This window comes from Hylobates moloch, unplaced genomic scaffold, assembly GCF_009828535.3.
Source record: "Hylobates moloch isolate HMO894 unplaced genomic scaffold, HMol_V3 SCAFFOLD_4, whole genome shotgun sequence".
NCBI classification, from domain to species: Eukaryota; Metazoa; Chordata; class Mammalia; order Primates; family Hylobatidae; genus Hylobates; species Hylobates moloch.
The window spans coordinates 156,585,408-156,602,379 of NW_026652279.1; the positions used below are offsets into that span (position 1 = coordinate 156,585,408).

Below are 16,972 nucleotides of genomic sequence, written 5' to 3' on the forward strand. Positions count from 1 at the left end.
CTCAGCCTTCCAAAATGCTGGTATTACAGGCATGAGCCACTGTGCCTAGCTAGAAAATTGATTCTTGATTCATGTGTTAAACTATTGTCATTTGATTCTCGGTGGACAAAGAAATTCAGTTTCTCCTATTATATTCTCACAGTGCAGAATACTTCTGTGACCTCTGGTCACCAAAATGTGTGGGAATTTCTCTCCACCAAGTAATCCTACAGATTCTTCAGCAGACAGCAGCTGGATGTCCTGTAATCCTGTTCAGTTCTGACGCTGTCTACTTGGAGGTAGGCTAAGATCCCACAGATTGAGAGCTCAGTGCCACAAGACTGCTCCTGACTTCAGAAGCCATTCATAAGGCCCTGGTTGTTTTACCTTTGCTTCTGACTGACTGGCTGTAAATGAGGATTCCCATGACCCCTTCCTTGGGTTCAGTTAATTTGCTAGAGCAGCTCACAGAACTCAGGGAAACACTTACATTTACTGTTTTATTATGGGATATTACAAAGGATACAGATGAACAACCAAATAGATGGAAGAGATGTATAGGGCCAGGCATATGGGAAGGGGTATGGCACTTTTTTGCCCTCTCTGGGTTTACCACCCTCCAGGAGCCTCCGTGTTTTTGGCTGCATGGAAGTTCATCCAAACCCTGTCCTTTTAGGTTTTTGTAGAGGCTTTATCACTTAGGCATGATTTATTATATCATTGGCTATTGTTAACCAACTCAACCTTCAACAACCCTAGGAGGGTAGAGAGTACTCAAAGTTCCAACCTTTTCACCTTATAGGTTCCTCTGGCAATCAGCTCCCATCTTGAAACTATCTAGGGGTGCCTAGCTACCAGCCATTTCATTAGTATACAAAAAAGTAATCACTCCAGAGATCCCACAGGTTGTAGGAGCTATATGTCAGGAAGCTGGAAGAAGACCAAATATATATCTTATAGTACAACAGATTCCTTATTTCTGTAGGTTTGGTGTTATAAATTGGGGTTCCAGTTCCATTTCCTATCTTAAAATGCCTAAAAACTGAACAGTAAAATTAGTGGAAGTGAACACTCCAGAAATAATGTATGTAGACAATTTTTTGTGTATGATAGGATCCTTAATACGAAAGTTAAGTCATACACAGTCCTCTGTGGAGATTTTTTCTTCATAGATTGGAATGGTCAGGTTTTTCCAAATAGAAATTTAATGCAGTTTACTGTATACCATGTAAATGCTGTGTAAATAGTTGTTTTGCTGTACTTTTTAGGGAATAATGAAAAAAGTCTGTACATGTTCAATACAGACACAGTTTTTTTTTTTTCCTAAGTATTTTCAGTCTGAGGGTGGTTGAATCCACAGATGCAGAACCCAGGGATACAGAGGGCCCAATGTGTATAAATAATTAATAATCAGTGCTTAGTGTTAGGTGCAGTAAGGGATATGTATTATAGAATGTTATGGAATTTGAGAGAAGGAAAGGTTTATTTTTCCATGTATAGTCAAATAAGTCATTTGAGCTGTGCCTCAAAGATTGAGTAGGATTTGGACATATGAAATTGATGGGGTTGTATACTTTAGGCCTTAAATCATGGTATTTCCAGTATTATTCTCTGCTTAGTGTGAATAAGCCATGGATAACTTAAGTTTTTTAAAAAAATTAATGAATATAAAAGTAATCCATATGCGTTGAGAAACATTTTGGGATACATGGTCTGCAGAAGGAAGAAACCCCATCTCTCTGCCTGGATAGCCACTGTTGACACGCAGTGAACTGCCTTCTGCTGTCTGGTGCGTCACTTAAATGTTAGTAATTCTTAGGTAAGAAATCATTCTACGGCCAGTTCACAGACCAAACCCATAAAATTTTAATTTATTGCACCTTACAAATAAAATATAAACTGAACTGAAAAATACTGTATATCAAGCATGTTCTAAATGTAGTTACTCTGTTTTCCTACTCTGTCCTCAAGTTAATTACAGTATTTTGTAAGAAATATCCTATATTCAGGCTGCTGATTTTGCTCTCCTGTCCTTGCCTCCTAAGGGAAGTTGTTGAGTAAAGAAATGTTAGTGACGCTTAGCTGGGAGCATATATTTTTGTTTTTAGATTAAAAAAAAAGAAGTTTTTTTTATTGTTAAAATACCCAATTCCTTTTTTAAAAAATATATATATTTTTTCTGACTGGTTCATATTTTTACTTTTTTATTGTGGTAAAATGTATGAAAATTTACCATTTTAACCATTTGTAAGTGTACAATTCAGTGGCATTAAGTGTGTTCACATTGTTGTGCAGTCATCACTATCCATTTCCAGAACTTTTTCATTATCCCAAACTGAAACTCTGCGTCCATTAAACAATAGGGCCCTATTCCTAACCCTCTACACCAGCCCCTGGCAACCACTATTCTACCTTGTGTCTCTATTATTTGAGTATGTTAGGTACATATTAGTGGAATCATACAATATTTTCCTTTTGTGTCTTGGCTTGTTTCACTTAGCATAATGTTTTTAAGGTTCATCCATGTTGTAGCATGCCTAGGAGTTTCATTTCTCTGTAAGGCTGAATGAATAACCTGTTGTATGTATGGTATATCCCACCTTTTGTTTATCCAGTCATCCACTGACAGACTTTGGGGTTGTTTCTGCCTTTGGACTATGTGAATAATACTGCTATGAACATGTGTGTTTGAATGCATATTTGACCCTTGCTTTTATTTCTTTGGGGTATATACACAGGAGTAGAATTGCTGGCCCACATTGTAATTTTACATTTAATTTTTTTAGAAATCATCTTACTGTTTTCCACAGTGCTATACCATCTTACATTCCACCAACAGCTCACAAGTGCTCCAGTTTCTCCACACCTTGCGAACATTTGTTATTTTATCTTTTTATTTTTCATAATAGCCATCTTAATGGGAGTGAATTAGTATCTCAATGTGGTTTTTTTTTTTTTTCAGTTTTGCTTTTTTAGTTTTTATTAGTATTTTTGTTCCCCCATGCAGATCAATGTGGTTTTGATTTGCATTTTCCTAAAGACTTGTGATGGTGAGCATCTTTTCATGTGCTCATTGGCCATTTATATGTCTTCTTTCATGTTTGGTTATATAGCTTAATCTCTTTTTCTGACCCACCTTCCCCTGGCATTTTCAGTGCCATTAACAACTGTTCACAACCATAATTTTGAATGATTATGGACTGTCCTGCCATATTGATTCTTCTATTGTAATGTTTTCCAAATGACAAGAACTTTAGGAGTAGAACTTTTAGGGAGTTTAATTGTATATCTTATGATGATGAACACCTGAGTAGATAAATCTTTTATTTTTAAAAGATTGATGGCTGGCTTTTGTCAAGGTAACTTTTAGAATTCTTTATATACTTATATTTCCAAATTGCTTTTTAGAAGGATTGTTCTGCAGCAGATTTGCTTCTGATTGAATCCACTCTTTTCTGTACTTTGTAGGTGCTAATAAGCAGAGTGAAATTAGCTCAGAAACCTAATTCATCTGTCTGCTTTCCTTACAAATGTTAACTTCTCTAGTCCCTTTCTCTAGTCTCACTCTCATTTCTGTTCTCCTCCTTTGTCCTTGTACCTTTATTTCTTCACCTGCATTCTAGTTGGAGTTTGTGAGGGAGCAGAGATTATACATTCAATATATCAATTTAGTCAGAGGTTTATACGTTTCTAAAACCCTGTACACTAATGTGCATAGTACACATTCTTAGGATTTCACTTAGGAAAATCTCCACAGAGACAAACTGAATTGCATACTTATAAAAGTTATGAGTTGAGGCTGGGTGCAGTGGCTCATGACTATAATCCCAGCACTTTGGGATGCTGAGGTAGGAGGATTGCTGGAGCCCAGGAGTTCAAGACCAGCTTGGGTAACATGGTGAGACTCTCTAAAAAAATTAAAAAAAAAATAGCTGGCCGTGGTGGAATACGCCTGTTGTCACAGCTTCTCAGAAGGCTGAGGTGGCAGGATTGCTTGAGCGTGGGAGGTCAAGGCTACAGAGGGCCATGATCAATGCCACTGCGCTCCAGCCTGGGTGACAGACACCTTGTTCCCACCCCCCCAAAAAAAGGTTATAAGTTGAATATAGTTAATATTCTAGACCAGGGGTTTGCGAACTTTTTTTCTAGAGGGCTAGACAAGTATTTTCGGCTTTGCGGCCACAGTCTTATATTTTTCTTTTGTTCTTTCTTTTTTTGGGCAACTTTTAAGAAATGTAAAAAACATTCTTAACTGAAGTCTGTGGGTTGGATGTGGCTCAGGCTGTGGTTTGCTGACCCGTATTCTAGGTCTGTTTGCACTGATCTTGCTAGGCAACATGACTCTTTTTTGATGATGAGATTCTTTTCTTAATGTCCATCTTAGTAGAGTTGCAAATGCTGATACTGTCCAGGTGATTTTTTTTTTTTTAATTTTTGAATAAATGACTAAGAGGTAATATTATTTTAATTTTCAGATGGTGACCCTGATAACTATATTGCTTATTATCGGAGGGCTACTGTCTTTTTAGCTATGGGCAAATCAAAAGCTGCACTTCCTGATTTAACTAAAGTGATTCAATTGAAGATGGACTTCACTGCAGTAAGTATATCTCAACTTTCTTTAAATGAGAACTTAACAGAACTTGGGAAGAGATAATTTGTTTCATAAGGTGAGGACTGGCATGCTAGACATAGTTAGAAGAGATCAAAGCTACAGTGATGTAGTGGACTGAGGAACAAGAGAAATTCAGAGTCCCCAGAATCAAAGATCTGTGTGAAAGAGAACAGCGGGTATATTAGATGTTTTTTTTTTTTCAGAAGTCTGGCAGTGATGTCAGCTTTGTGGTTTAGAAAGACAAATCTGTGTGGAGGATGGAGTGTGAGGCAAGATGTGAGGCTGAGACACGAGTAGATGAAGAGGCTGAATTAAGAGGCTATCAGATGACTGACAGCAGTTGCATTTAAGGCTGTACCAGGAAGAATAAAGTGGGGATTACTTAATTGGGCTATGATTTGTGGTGACAATAAAATGCTAAATTAGCAGAGACATCCCCTGGAACCAATCCACAAGCTTCAGAGGTGGAGAAACTTGTAGCCTAGTAGGAAATCCTGATGATTGGCAGGTCACCATAAAGATTGTGACACATGTGTGAACAGGGAGGGACTCATGAGGTAGAACTCAGGTGGGGCTTTCAGAGGTGGAATTGACAACCACTGACCAATTAGATGGTTTCAGAATTAATTTGATAGCCATTTATTATTTATTTCCTACTGTATTTTGAGAAGGATTTGAGATAACTGATTAGATATGGGGTGAATGTTTGATTTGAAATATTACTAATATTTTAAGATGGAATTCCCAAATCTCAAATATTTTTCAAATTCATCTTAACACAGCTAAGCAAGCACAACCTTTCACAAAGGTTAAATGGCCCATTTTCTTAGTATTATGATAGTTGGAGTGGCTTTTTAATGATAGTTTAATCTTGCTTTTTATTATATTGATGAGTTTAACAGGGTTAGGAAAATTTTATGTACTGTAAAAGTAATGTATATAGGGTTAAGTGGAATATTGATGTGGCTTCATTGGTCATCCAGAGTTGGTATTCTTGAAAGAAATGGGATTATACACATTAGAAGAAGAGGAATATCAGATGAAGGGGGAGAAACTGGTGCATGTTAAAAGGGAAGAGGCATTGATTGGTAAAGTCCCAACTTAACGCAACTTTTATTGTAGGGCAAAAAGTATTTTTAAAAATTGAGATATAATTTATATGCCATCAGACTTACCCTTTAAAAGTATTCAGTGGTTTTTAGTATATTCACAAGTTGTGCAGTGGTCACCACTAGCTACTTCTAGGACACTTTTATTAACCCCCAAGGAAGCCCCCTATGCCTATTAGTGGTCACTCCCTATTGCTCCCCTAGCTCCTGGCAACCACTTATCATAGATTTGTTTCATATAATGTAACATCGTATAATGTTTGGCCTTTTGTGTCTGACTTCTTTCACTTAGCATAGTGTTTTCAAGGTTCATTCATGTAGCACATATCAATATGTCATTCCTTTTTATGGCTGAGTAATATTGTATGGATATATTTTATTTGTATATTGATTTAGTTGATGGGAATTGGGTTATTTCCACTTTTTGGCTATCTTTGTGAACATACATGTACAAGTTTTTGTGTAGACATGTTTTCAGTTTTCTTGGGTAGAACAAAAATATTTTTAAGGAAGCATACTTTAAGAAAAATTATACACATTCATTGGTTCCAGGAATTATTCTTGGTGTCAAGTCAGATGTGCATTGGAAAAATAAATATTTATTAATTTGTTTATTTAGTTTTATTCTTCGTGTTTAAAAAAGATTTAGAAATCTACAATATTCAAGATAATCCCCCGCCCCCCTTTTTTCTAGGCAAGATTACAGAGAGGTCACTTATTACTCAAACAAGGAAAACTTGATGAAGCAGAAGATGATTTTAAAAAAGTGGTAAGTTCAATTTGTATTTGACTCTAGGAAGATGTTATTTTGAGAGAACATATTTGACCTTTTTTATATTATGACAGTTAATAGTAATTTTCTAGCTAAGAGTCAATAGTCTTAGACAGTAAATAGAGAATAGCCGGATTTATGTATTTAAGAATCACAAATCCTGAATTCCTATTTGATGGCAGACATCAAAGAATCCTGTTAACAGTTGGAAGGTAAAGCGTACCCAATAGATATATAATCTTAACTCAGTTTATACAGCTTGCTTGTTCTGCTTTGTCCACCATGAGAATCTAAAGATGTCAGCTGAACTACTTTTAAAGCCCTTGTTAATCCTTATTGGGCTTTGGATATATCCTTTTGGAGACCCTTCATTTGATTTGAGAGGAGTAATGAAACAGATTCTTAAAAGGGAATTTTACAGTCATCCATTATAGCTGCTTTACAAAGTGTAAAGTGCTTTGGATTTGTTAGGGAATGTTACAGATTTTGTGTCATTGAAGGGGGTACATACTAAAAAATGACTTGGTTAGAGACACTTAGCTGGTCCTTTTATGCCCTCATTTGGCTTGTTTTAAAGAGCAGCATTTTTGTTTTACATGGGTTTGCTTCTGGAATGGTCTAGAAAGGGTATATAAGCCACTGTTTATGATTTGCATTTTTTATAGTTTTTGGAAATGCTTAGTTACTATGATGATAACCACTATGAAAATAAAACTAAAATTTCTAACATTGTCATAACCCTTGTCACAATACTCTGTCATTTGTGGATAAATCAAAAAACATTAGATTTAATTGTATTGGATCAGAAACTGCCTTGTGGTCTCAATAAAATTGGCTGTCATTTTCTTTTTGTCTCATCTCCCCTTCTACTTGGGAAGATGCTTGAGAGCAGGCCGCAGACTGGGTGGTGGGGAGGTGATAGTGCCGGAGTAACCTTGCCATAGCCTAGGCCTTTGTTCAAAGAAGGTGTTGCATAAACATTTGTCAAATGGATGAATGAATTATAAAACATGAGAATGTGTTTCTGCTTCTAGCAGATGCTTAAATCTGTTACTTCGATTTTTTTTTCCAATTAAACTTTAGAGTAGTCTTTTAGAAATAATTTAGGATATATAGTTTTAGCACAAATTAATCCTTATTGGGCATTGGATGTATTCTTCTGGGTAACTGAGATCTTGGTACCTTGGATATGCCTTGGGTTAATGTCTTTTCTGTGATCAATATTAAAACTTCTCAGAAACAGGGAGGTGGACTCTCACAGACTTTCTACTTTTTAGATTGCCCTTTGGCAGTCATATTTCTAGTGTGTTCTTAAAACAATTTTTTTTAGCTTTTACTATTGTTACAGGGATTCTTCCATGAGAATGCATATCTGTATTTAATAATCCTTTAGTTTTAATTGAAATTTTTATTGAGATAATTACAGATTTTCATGCAGTGGTAAGAAATAATACAAAGAGATTACAGGTACCATTTACCCAGTTTCCTCCAATAACAACGTTGTTTTTGTATCTATGAATTTATCTGTAGTGTAAAACTATAGCACTACATCACAACCAGGATATTGACACTGATGCAGTCTATCAATCTATTCAGATTTCCTCAATTTTAGTAGTATTCATTTCTTTGTTGCATGTATTCCATATACTTTATCACATGTGTTGGTTCATGTATCTACCACCATAGTCAAGACACTGACTTGGTGTTCTGTTACTCCGGGATCCCTCCTGTTACCCTTTATAACATACCAATTTCCATCCCACCCTGCTCTGGCCCCCTAGTCGTACTTTCTGGCATCTACTAATTTGATATTCATTTCTTAAATTTTGACATTTCAAAAATTTTACATAACTGGAATCAAATGTTATACAACCTTTTAGAATTGACTCTTTTTACACAGCGTAATTTTCTGGCGATTTATCTAGATTTTTACGTATCCCACTTAGTTTGTTCCTTTTGGATGCTGATGGACATTTGGGTTGTTTCCATTTCTTAGCTATTGAGAATAAAGCTGCCGTGAACATTCTTGTACAGATGTTTGTGTGAACGTGAATTTTTGTTATCCCTGGGATAAGTGTCCAGGAGTGCAGTGCAGTTACTGGGTTGTATGGTTATTGCATGTTTATTTTGCAAGAAAGCAACAAATTGCTTTCCAGAGTGACTGTACTATTTTACATTCCTCTGCATCCTTGCCGGCATTTGGTATTGTCATTATTTTTTATTTTGGCCATTCTGATAGATGTGTTACTATATTGTGGTTTTAATTTGGATTTCCCTGATTACTAATGATGTTGAACATCGTTTCCTGTGCTTATTTGCCATCTGTAAATCCTTTTCAATGAAACTTCTGTTCCTGTTTTCTGCTCATGTTCTAATTGGCTTATTTGCTCTTTTATTGTTGTGTTTTAAATGTCCTTTATATATTTTAGATACTTTGTTGGATATGTGGTTTGCAAATATTTTACCTCAGTCTGTAGCTTTTCCTTTCATCCTCTTCACAGGATGTTTTATAGAACAAAATGTCTAATGTTTAAATTAATACATAATATTTGTGCATATTTATGTATTTCTGAGGAAAATGTGATGCTTTGTTATATACATAGACTGTGTGATGATCAAGTCAGGGCATTCAGAATATCCATCACTGAATATTTATCATTTCTGTATGTTGGGAACATTTCACGTTCTCTCTTCCAGCTATTTTGAAATAGACAATATATTGTTAACTACCCTACTTTGCTATTAAACATTACCTCTTATTCCTCTTTGCTGTGCATTTGTACTCACTAACCTCTCTTTATCCCTGCCGCCCACTGACACACCCTTTCCAGTCTCTAATGTCTATCATGTCTGTCATCCTACTCTCTAATTCTATGAGATTAACTTTTTTTTTTTTTGCTCCCACATATATGTGAGAACATGCAATGTTTGTCTTTCTGTGCCTGGCTTATATTTCACTGATAATCTCCAGTTCCATCCATGTGGCTGCATATGAACATGATTTTGATTCTTTTTTATGGCCAAATAGTATCCCATTCTCGTTCACTCATTCTCTCTCTCTCTCTCTCTCCCCTTCTCCCCCTCCCCTCCCCTCTCCTCTACCCCCTTCCTCTCTCTCTCGTCTTCCTCTCCCCCTCCCCTCCCCTCCCTCTCGCTCTCCCCATCCTTCTCCCTCTCCCCATCCTTCTCCCTCTCCCCATCCTTCTCCCTCTCCCTCCCTCCACACACATACACATACCCCATACTTACTTTATTAATTCATCTGTAGATGGGCACATTTGGTAAGATTCCATATCTTTACTATTGTGAATAGTGCTGCAGTAAACATGAGGGTACAGGTATCCCTTTGATATACTGATTTTGATTGTATAGTAGTTCTATTTTTAGTTTTCTGAGAAATCTCCATACTGTTTTACATAGTGGCTATACTAATTTATATTCCTGCCAACAGTGTATAAGAGTTCCCTTTTCTCTGCATTCTTGCCAGCATCCATTATTGTTTGTCTTTTTATAGTAGCCATTCTAAGTGGGTGAGGTGTTCTCATTATTGTTTTGATTTGCATTTCCCTGATGATTAGTGATGTTGAACATTTTTTCATATACCTGTTGGCTATTTGTATGCCTTTTGAGAAATGTCTGTTTATGTCCTTTGCCCATTTTTAAATGAGATTATTTGTTTTCTTACTGTTGACTTCTTTCAGTTCCTTGTATATTCCGTATGTTAGTCACTTGTTGGATGAATAGTTTGCATATATTTTCTGTAGTCAACAGCTTGTCTGTCCACTCTGTTGATTATGTCTTTTGCTGTGCAGAGGCTTATTATTATTACATTTTTGAGTTGGGGTCTCTGTCACCTATGCTGGAGTACAGTGGCATGATCGTGGCTTACTGCAGCCTCAAATTCCTGGGCTCAAGTGATCCCCCTGCCTCAGCCCCCCCAAGTAACTGAGACTTCATGTATGTATGATCGTGGCTTACTGCAGCCTCAAATTCCTGGGCTCAAGTGATCCCCCTGCCTCAGCCCCCCAAGTAACTGAGACTTCATGTGTGTATCACTAGGCCTGGCTAATTTTAAAACATTTTTTGTAGAGATGGGATCTTGCTATATTGCCCAGGCTAGTCTTAAACTCCTGGCCTCAAGTGATCCTCCCGCTTTGGCCTCCCAAAGTGGTAGGTTTACAGGTATAAGCCACCATTCCCAGCCCAGAAGCTTTTTAGTTTAATATAATACCATTTGTTTATTTTTGTTTCTCTTGCTTGTGCTTTTGAGATCTTGGCCATAAAAACTTTGCCTAGACCAATGTCTTAAAGCGTTTTCCCCATGTTTTCTTCTAGTAGCTTTATAGTTTTAGGTCTTATGTTTAAGTCTTTAAGGCGTTTGTGTTGATTTTTGTACATAGTGAGAGACAGGGATCCAGTTTCAATCTGTTGCATATAGATATCCAGTTTTCACAGCACTATTTATTGAAGAGGGTGTCTGTCCTCTCCCGAATGTATGTTCTCGGCCCCTTTGTTAAAAATCAGTTGCTGTAAGTACATGGATTTATTTCTAATCTGTTCCATTGATGTATGTGTCTGGTTTTATACCAATACCATGCTGTTTTGGCCACTATAGCCTTGTAATATACTTTGAAGTCAGGTAGCCTGATGCCTTCTTATTCTTTTTGCTCAGGATTGCTTTGGCTATTCAGGCTATGTTTTGGTTTCATATGAATTGTATGATTTTTTCTATTTCTGTGAAAAATGACATTGGTATTTTGATACAGATATCCTTGAATCTATAGATTGCTTTGGGTAGTATGGTCATTTTCACAATGTTAATTTTGATTTGTGAGCATAGGATGTTTTACCATTTGTTTTTGTCTTTTTAAATTTCTTTCATCAGTATTTTGTAGTTTTCTTTGTAGAAGTCTTCCAATTCCTTGGTTAAATTTTTTCCTGGGTATTTTATTTTTATTATTGTTATTGTAAATGAGATTGCCTTCTTAATTTAAGTGATTTCATTATTGGTGTATAGAGATGCTATTGATTTTTGCATGTTGATTTTGTATCCTGCAACTTTACTGAATTAAAAAAAATAGTTCTGAGAGTTTATTTTGGAACCTTTTGGTTTTTCTAAATATAAGATCATGTCATCTGCAAAGAGGGACAATTTGACTTCATGTTTTTCAATTTGGATGCCTTTTATTTCTCCCTCTTGCCTGACTGGTCTGCCTAGGAATCCCAGTACTACACTGAGTAGGAGTGGTGAAGGTGAGCGTCTTTGTCTTGTTTCAGTTCTTAGAGGAAAGGCTTTCAATTTTTCCCCATTCACTATGATGTTAACTGTGGATTTGTCATAATAGTCTTTATTTTGTTGAGGTATGTTCCTTCTATGCCTAGTTTCTTAAGAGTTTTTGTCCTGAAGGGGCTTTGAATTTTATCAAATGCTTTTACTGTATCTTTTGAGATGATTGTATGGTTTTTGCCCTTTGTTTTGTCCATGTAATGTATCACAAATTGATTTCTAAATGTTGAACCATTCCTGCGTCTCCGGTATAAATCCCACTTGATCATGGTGTCTTATGTTTTCTGGTTTTGTTTTTGTTTGAGATAGGGTCTTCCTGTGTTTCCCAGGCTGGAGTGCAGTGATGTGGACATGACTCACTGCAGCCTCAATCTACTGGGCTCAAGTGATCCTCTGGCCTGAGCCTCCTGAGTAGCTGGGACTGCAGGTGTGCACCACCATGCCTGGCTAATTTTTTTTTTTTTTTTTTTGAGACTGGGTCGCACTTTGTTGCACAGGGTGGTCTCAAACTCCTGGGCTTAAGAGATCTTTCCACCTTGGCCTCCCAAAGTGCTGAGATTACAGGCATCAGCCACTGCACCCAGCCAGTGTCTTACCTTTTTGTCATGCTATTGGATTCAGTTTGCTAGTATTTCATTGAGGATGTTTGCATTTGTGTTCATCAAAGACATTGGCCTGTAGTTTTCTTTCTTTTTTGTGTCCTTCTCTGGTTTAGACTTCAAGGTAATTCTGGCTTCATAGAATGAGTTAGGGAGAATTCCCACCACTTCAGTTTTTGTAATAATTTGAGGAGAGTTGGTATTATTTCTCCTTTATATGTTTGGGAGAATTTGGCAACGAATCTATCCAGTCCTGGGCTTTTCTTTGTTGGGAGACTGTTTAATTACTGATTTAATCTTGTTACTGGTCTATTCAGGTTTTCTGTTTCTTCCTGGTTCAGCCTTTGTAGGTTGTAGGTTTCCAGGAATTTATCCATTTCCTCTAGATTTTCCAGTTTGTTATTAGATAGCTGTTAATAATAGTCTTGGGGGGATTTTTTATATTTCTTGGGTATGAGTTACAATATTTCCTTTTTGTTTCTGATTTTGATTATTTGGGCCTTTTCTTGTTTTTTCTTGGTTAATCTAGCTTGTGGTTTATCAATTTATCTTTTCATAAAACCAACTTTTTGTTTTGTGATCCCTTGCATTGTTTTTTTAGTCCAGTTTCATTTAGTTCTGCTGTGATCTTTATTTTTTTTTCCTTCTACTAATTTTGGGTTTGTTCTTCCTTTTCTGGTTTCTTAGGATTCATGTTAGATTGTTTATTTGAAATCCTTTTTTTTTTTTGGATATATGTGTTTATTGCTACAAAGTTTCCTCTTAGCACTGCTTTTGCTGTATTCCATAGGTTTTGGTATGTTGTGTTTCCATTTTCATTTGTTTCAAAAAACTTTTTTTATTTCCATCTTAATTTCTTGACCCAGTTTTCATGTATTTGTATAGTTTCCAAAGTTGCTCTTGGTATTGATTTCTAGTTTTATTCCAGTGTGGTCTGAGAAAGTACTTACATGATTTTGATATTTAAAAATTTGTTGATACTTGTTTTATGTCCTAATATATGTCTGCCCTTGAGAATGTTGCATATGCTGATGAGCAGAATGTATATTCTACTGTTTTAGGGTAAAATGTTCTGTGAATGTCTGTTAAGTCTGTTTGGTCTAAAGTTCAGTTATAGCCAACTTTTTTTGTTGATTTTCTGTCTATATGATCTATGTAATGCTGAGAGTGGGGTATTAAAGTCCCCCACTATTATCTTGGAGACTGTCTTTCCTTTTATATCTAGTAATATTTGCCTTAACTTATGTGGGTGCTCCAGTGTTGGGTACATATATATTTAGAATTGTTATATCCTCTTGCTGAACTGAGCCGTTTATTATTATATAATGACTTTTGTCTTTTTGTTTTTTTTTGCGAGACAGAGTCTTGCTCTGTCATTCAGGCTGGAGTGCAGTGGTGCAATCTCAGCTCACTGCAACCTCCACCTCCTGGGTTCAAGCAATTCTCCTGCTCCAGCCTCCCAAGTAGCTGGGACTACAGGCGCACACCACCACATCCAGCTAATTTTCGTGTTTTTAGTAGAAACGGGGTTTTGCCATTTTGGCCAGGCTGGTCTTGAACTCCTGACCTTAGGTGATCCACCTGCCCCGGCCTCACAAAGTGCTGGGATTACATGTGTGAGCCACCATGGCTGACCTGTCTTTTTCTTTTTTAATGGTTCTGTCTTAAACTGATAAATACGTTTTATTTAAATATAGCTATTCCTGTTTGCTTTAGGTTTCCATTTGCTTGGAATGTCTTCTGTCCCTTTTCTTTCAGTCTTCATGTGTCTTTATAGGTGAAGTGAGTTTCTTTTAAGCACCATATAGTTAGATCCATTTTTAAAAAATCCATTCAGTCAGTCTTTTAAGGGGAAAATTTAATCTGTTTAAATAACCTTGAAAAGTTATTATTGATATGTGAGATTTCATTCTGGTCATATTGTTTATTGTTTTCTGGATGTTTTGTATATCCTTTATTCCTTTCTTTTTCTCTTATTGTTTATCTTTTTGGTTTGGTGGTTTTCTGTAGTGGTAACATTTGATTCCTTTCTCATTTGTGTGTTTGCTCTACTATAAAACTCAGTGAGTTTTATACAGTGTGTTTTCATGATGGTAGATATTGTCCTTTTGCATCTAGGTTTAGGACTCCCTTAAGCATTTCTTGTAGAATTGGCCTAGTGGTGATGAACCTGTCTGGGAAAGACTTTATTTTTCTCCTTCATTTATGAAGGATAACTTTGCTGGGTATAGTATTCTTAGTTGACAGTTTTCTCTTAGCACTTTGAGTATATCATTCCATTCCTTGCAGGCCAGTAAGGTTTCTGCTGATAAATAATCCCGTTAGTCCAATGGGGTTTCCCTTATAAGTGACTAGACGTTTTTATCTTCTGTTTTCAGAACTTTCTCCTTGTTTTTGACTTTTGACAGTTTGACTATTATGTGCCCTGGAGAAGTCCTTTTTGAACTATATCTGTTTTGGGTTATCTGAGCTTTCTATCGATGTCTAAATCTTTTGCTAGACTTGGGATGTTTTCAGCTATTATTTTGTTAAGTAAGTTTTTTATCACTGTGGTTTTCTCTTCACCTGTGACAACAAAAATTCAAATATTTGGTTACTTTATGGTGTTCTATATGTCATGTAAACTTGTTTATTCTTTTTCATTCTTTTTTTCTGATTGGCTTATTTCAAAGGACCTGTCTTCAAGTTCTGAAATTGTTCTGGTTGCTCTAGTTTATTGTTGAAGGTCTTAAATGTATTTTAGAATTTCATTCAATGAATTCTTTAGTTCCAGTATTTCTGTTTGATTCTTTTTAAAAATGATATGTATCTCTTTTATACATTTTTCATTCATATCCTGGATTGTTTTTCTAATTTATTTGTATTGTCTATCTGTGTTCTCTTATATCTCACTGAGCTTTTTTAGTGTCATTATATTGAATCATTTTTCTGGCATTTCACAAATTTCTTTTTCATTGAAATCTGTTGCTGGAGAGTTATTGTTTTCTTTTGGAGGTGTCATATTTCATTGCTTTTTCATGTTTAAGTTCTCATGTTGATATTTGTGCATCTGTTAATAATGTAACTGTCATTTCTTCGAATTTTTTGGATTTGCTTTTGTAGGAGAGGACTTTTTCCTTAAGATTTATTTATGGTTTTGGTTAGGTAAAGCACTTAGGCTTTGATTCTTGGTGTGTGTAGTAGTATAGTCTCCATATAATTTGTCTGGCTGTAATCAGCGTCAGTGGTGTCTGTGATTTCTTCAGTGGCTTAGGGTGCAGTTGTTATTGGAAGCTGTTTTGTAGTTTTGCTGGGGATGGGGATGCCAGATAGGCCAGTTCTTGGACCCCAGTGGGGGCAGTGACAGGCCAAACATGCCTAACTTAGGACTTCAAGGTGGCGTATGCTGGCATTTATGTTAGTGGGTCCAGGTGGACCAATTCTTGGGCCTCCAGGTGGCCTACTTTGGTATGGGAATGGCAGCAGTGGATTGGACAGGTGGGTGGGTCCTTGGGTTCCTGGGCAGCAGTTGTGGCCTGGGCAATGACAGTAGCATTGGTGGGACAACCCTTTGGATCCCAGCTGGTCTGAGGTGGTCTTGGCGATGGCTACACTGTGCTGAGTGGGGCAGTCCCAGGCCAAAGATGGTGTGCCCTGGTGTATGCCACTGTGGTGGTATGGCAGGCTGGGTGGGCTCACCCTCAAGCCCCAGGAAGGAGTGCTCAGGCGCCAATGGATATAGACTGGGCAGAGAAATCCCCAGGCCCCAGGACAGTGTGCTTGGGCACTTGAGCAGAGGCAGGAGTAGTGAGCCATGCCAGGCAGAACTATCCTGAGGCCCCCCCAGTGATGTGCTGGTTGTGGTGGGTAAGGGAGGGGTGATCCCCAGACTTTCAGTGAAGTGCTTCGGTGGGGGCAGCAGTAGCTGTGCTGCAGTCCTGCTATTGGGTAAGGTGGGGATTTTTTCAGTGTCAGCAGCTGTAGGCAGGTGGCTGGGGAGCACACACTTTGTCCCTAGGTGGCAGCTGCTGACAAGAGAGCCTGTGCTCAGTACATTTTAAAATGTGTAGCAATCCTTCTCCTTGGGTGGGGGGCTTGCTGCTAGTGCCTTGTACTTGGCTTTGGTGGCAGCAGCCAGCTGCAGTGGCATCTGCAGGTGGGGGATGTCAATGGGGCACAATGGACGTGCAGATGCAGAAACTGTTGGGTGGGCCCCAGGGCAGGATGCTGCCTGGGAAGGGCTGTATTCTCACAGAGGCACCATGTTATAGGTGCATAGGACTTGGAAGGTGTGTAGGATCCAGTGTGATCTCCTTCTTTGAAGCAATGCCATCATGCAGTCTCCACGCAGCTGGTTACTTTCAGGGCCCACAAGGATTAAGAGGCTCTCCAGCTAGGATTGGAGGAGTCCACAGTGGGAATGTGGACTGCTGGGGGTCACTTACTCTTTCCCCACATTCGGAGCCTCTTTGGGCTCTTATCCCAGCCAGGCAGGCTGCCTCACTTCTCTCTTCCTCCTCTTCTTAGGTGTTTCCTGTTACTTCTCTGTTGGGTCTCCAGTGTTCTCTCCTAGATGATCTATACTTGCTATTTTTGTTCTTCCTTATGAAGAAGGTGACTTTCAGATGCCTC

The 16,972-nt window shown here is 37.6% G+C and overlaps 1 protein-coding gene across 2 annotated transcripts in view; it reads left to right on the forward strand.

Moving 5' to 3' along the window:
- DNAJC3 (DnaJ heat shock protein family (Hsp40) member C3) overlaps positions 1 to 16,972 on the forward strand; it is a 108,765-nt gene that overhangs the window by 40,449 nt on the left and 51,344 nt on the right. For both annotated transcript variants that reach the window (XM_032151120.2, XM_032151122.2), the window contains exons 3-4: positions 4,455 to 4,579; positions 6,398 to 6,472. In XM_032151120.2, the coding sequence (XP_032007011.1) occupies positions 4,455 to 4,579; positions 6,398 to 6,472 (200 nt within the window). The remainder of the gene's footprint in view (positions 1 to 4,454; positions 4,580 to 6,397; positions 6,473 to 16,972) is intronic.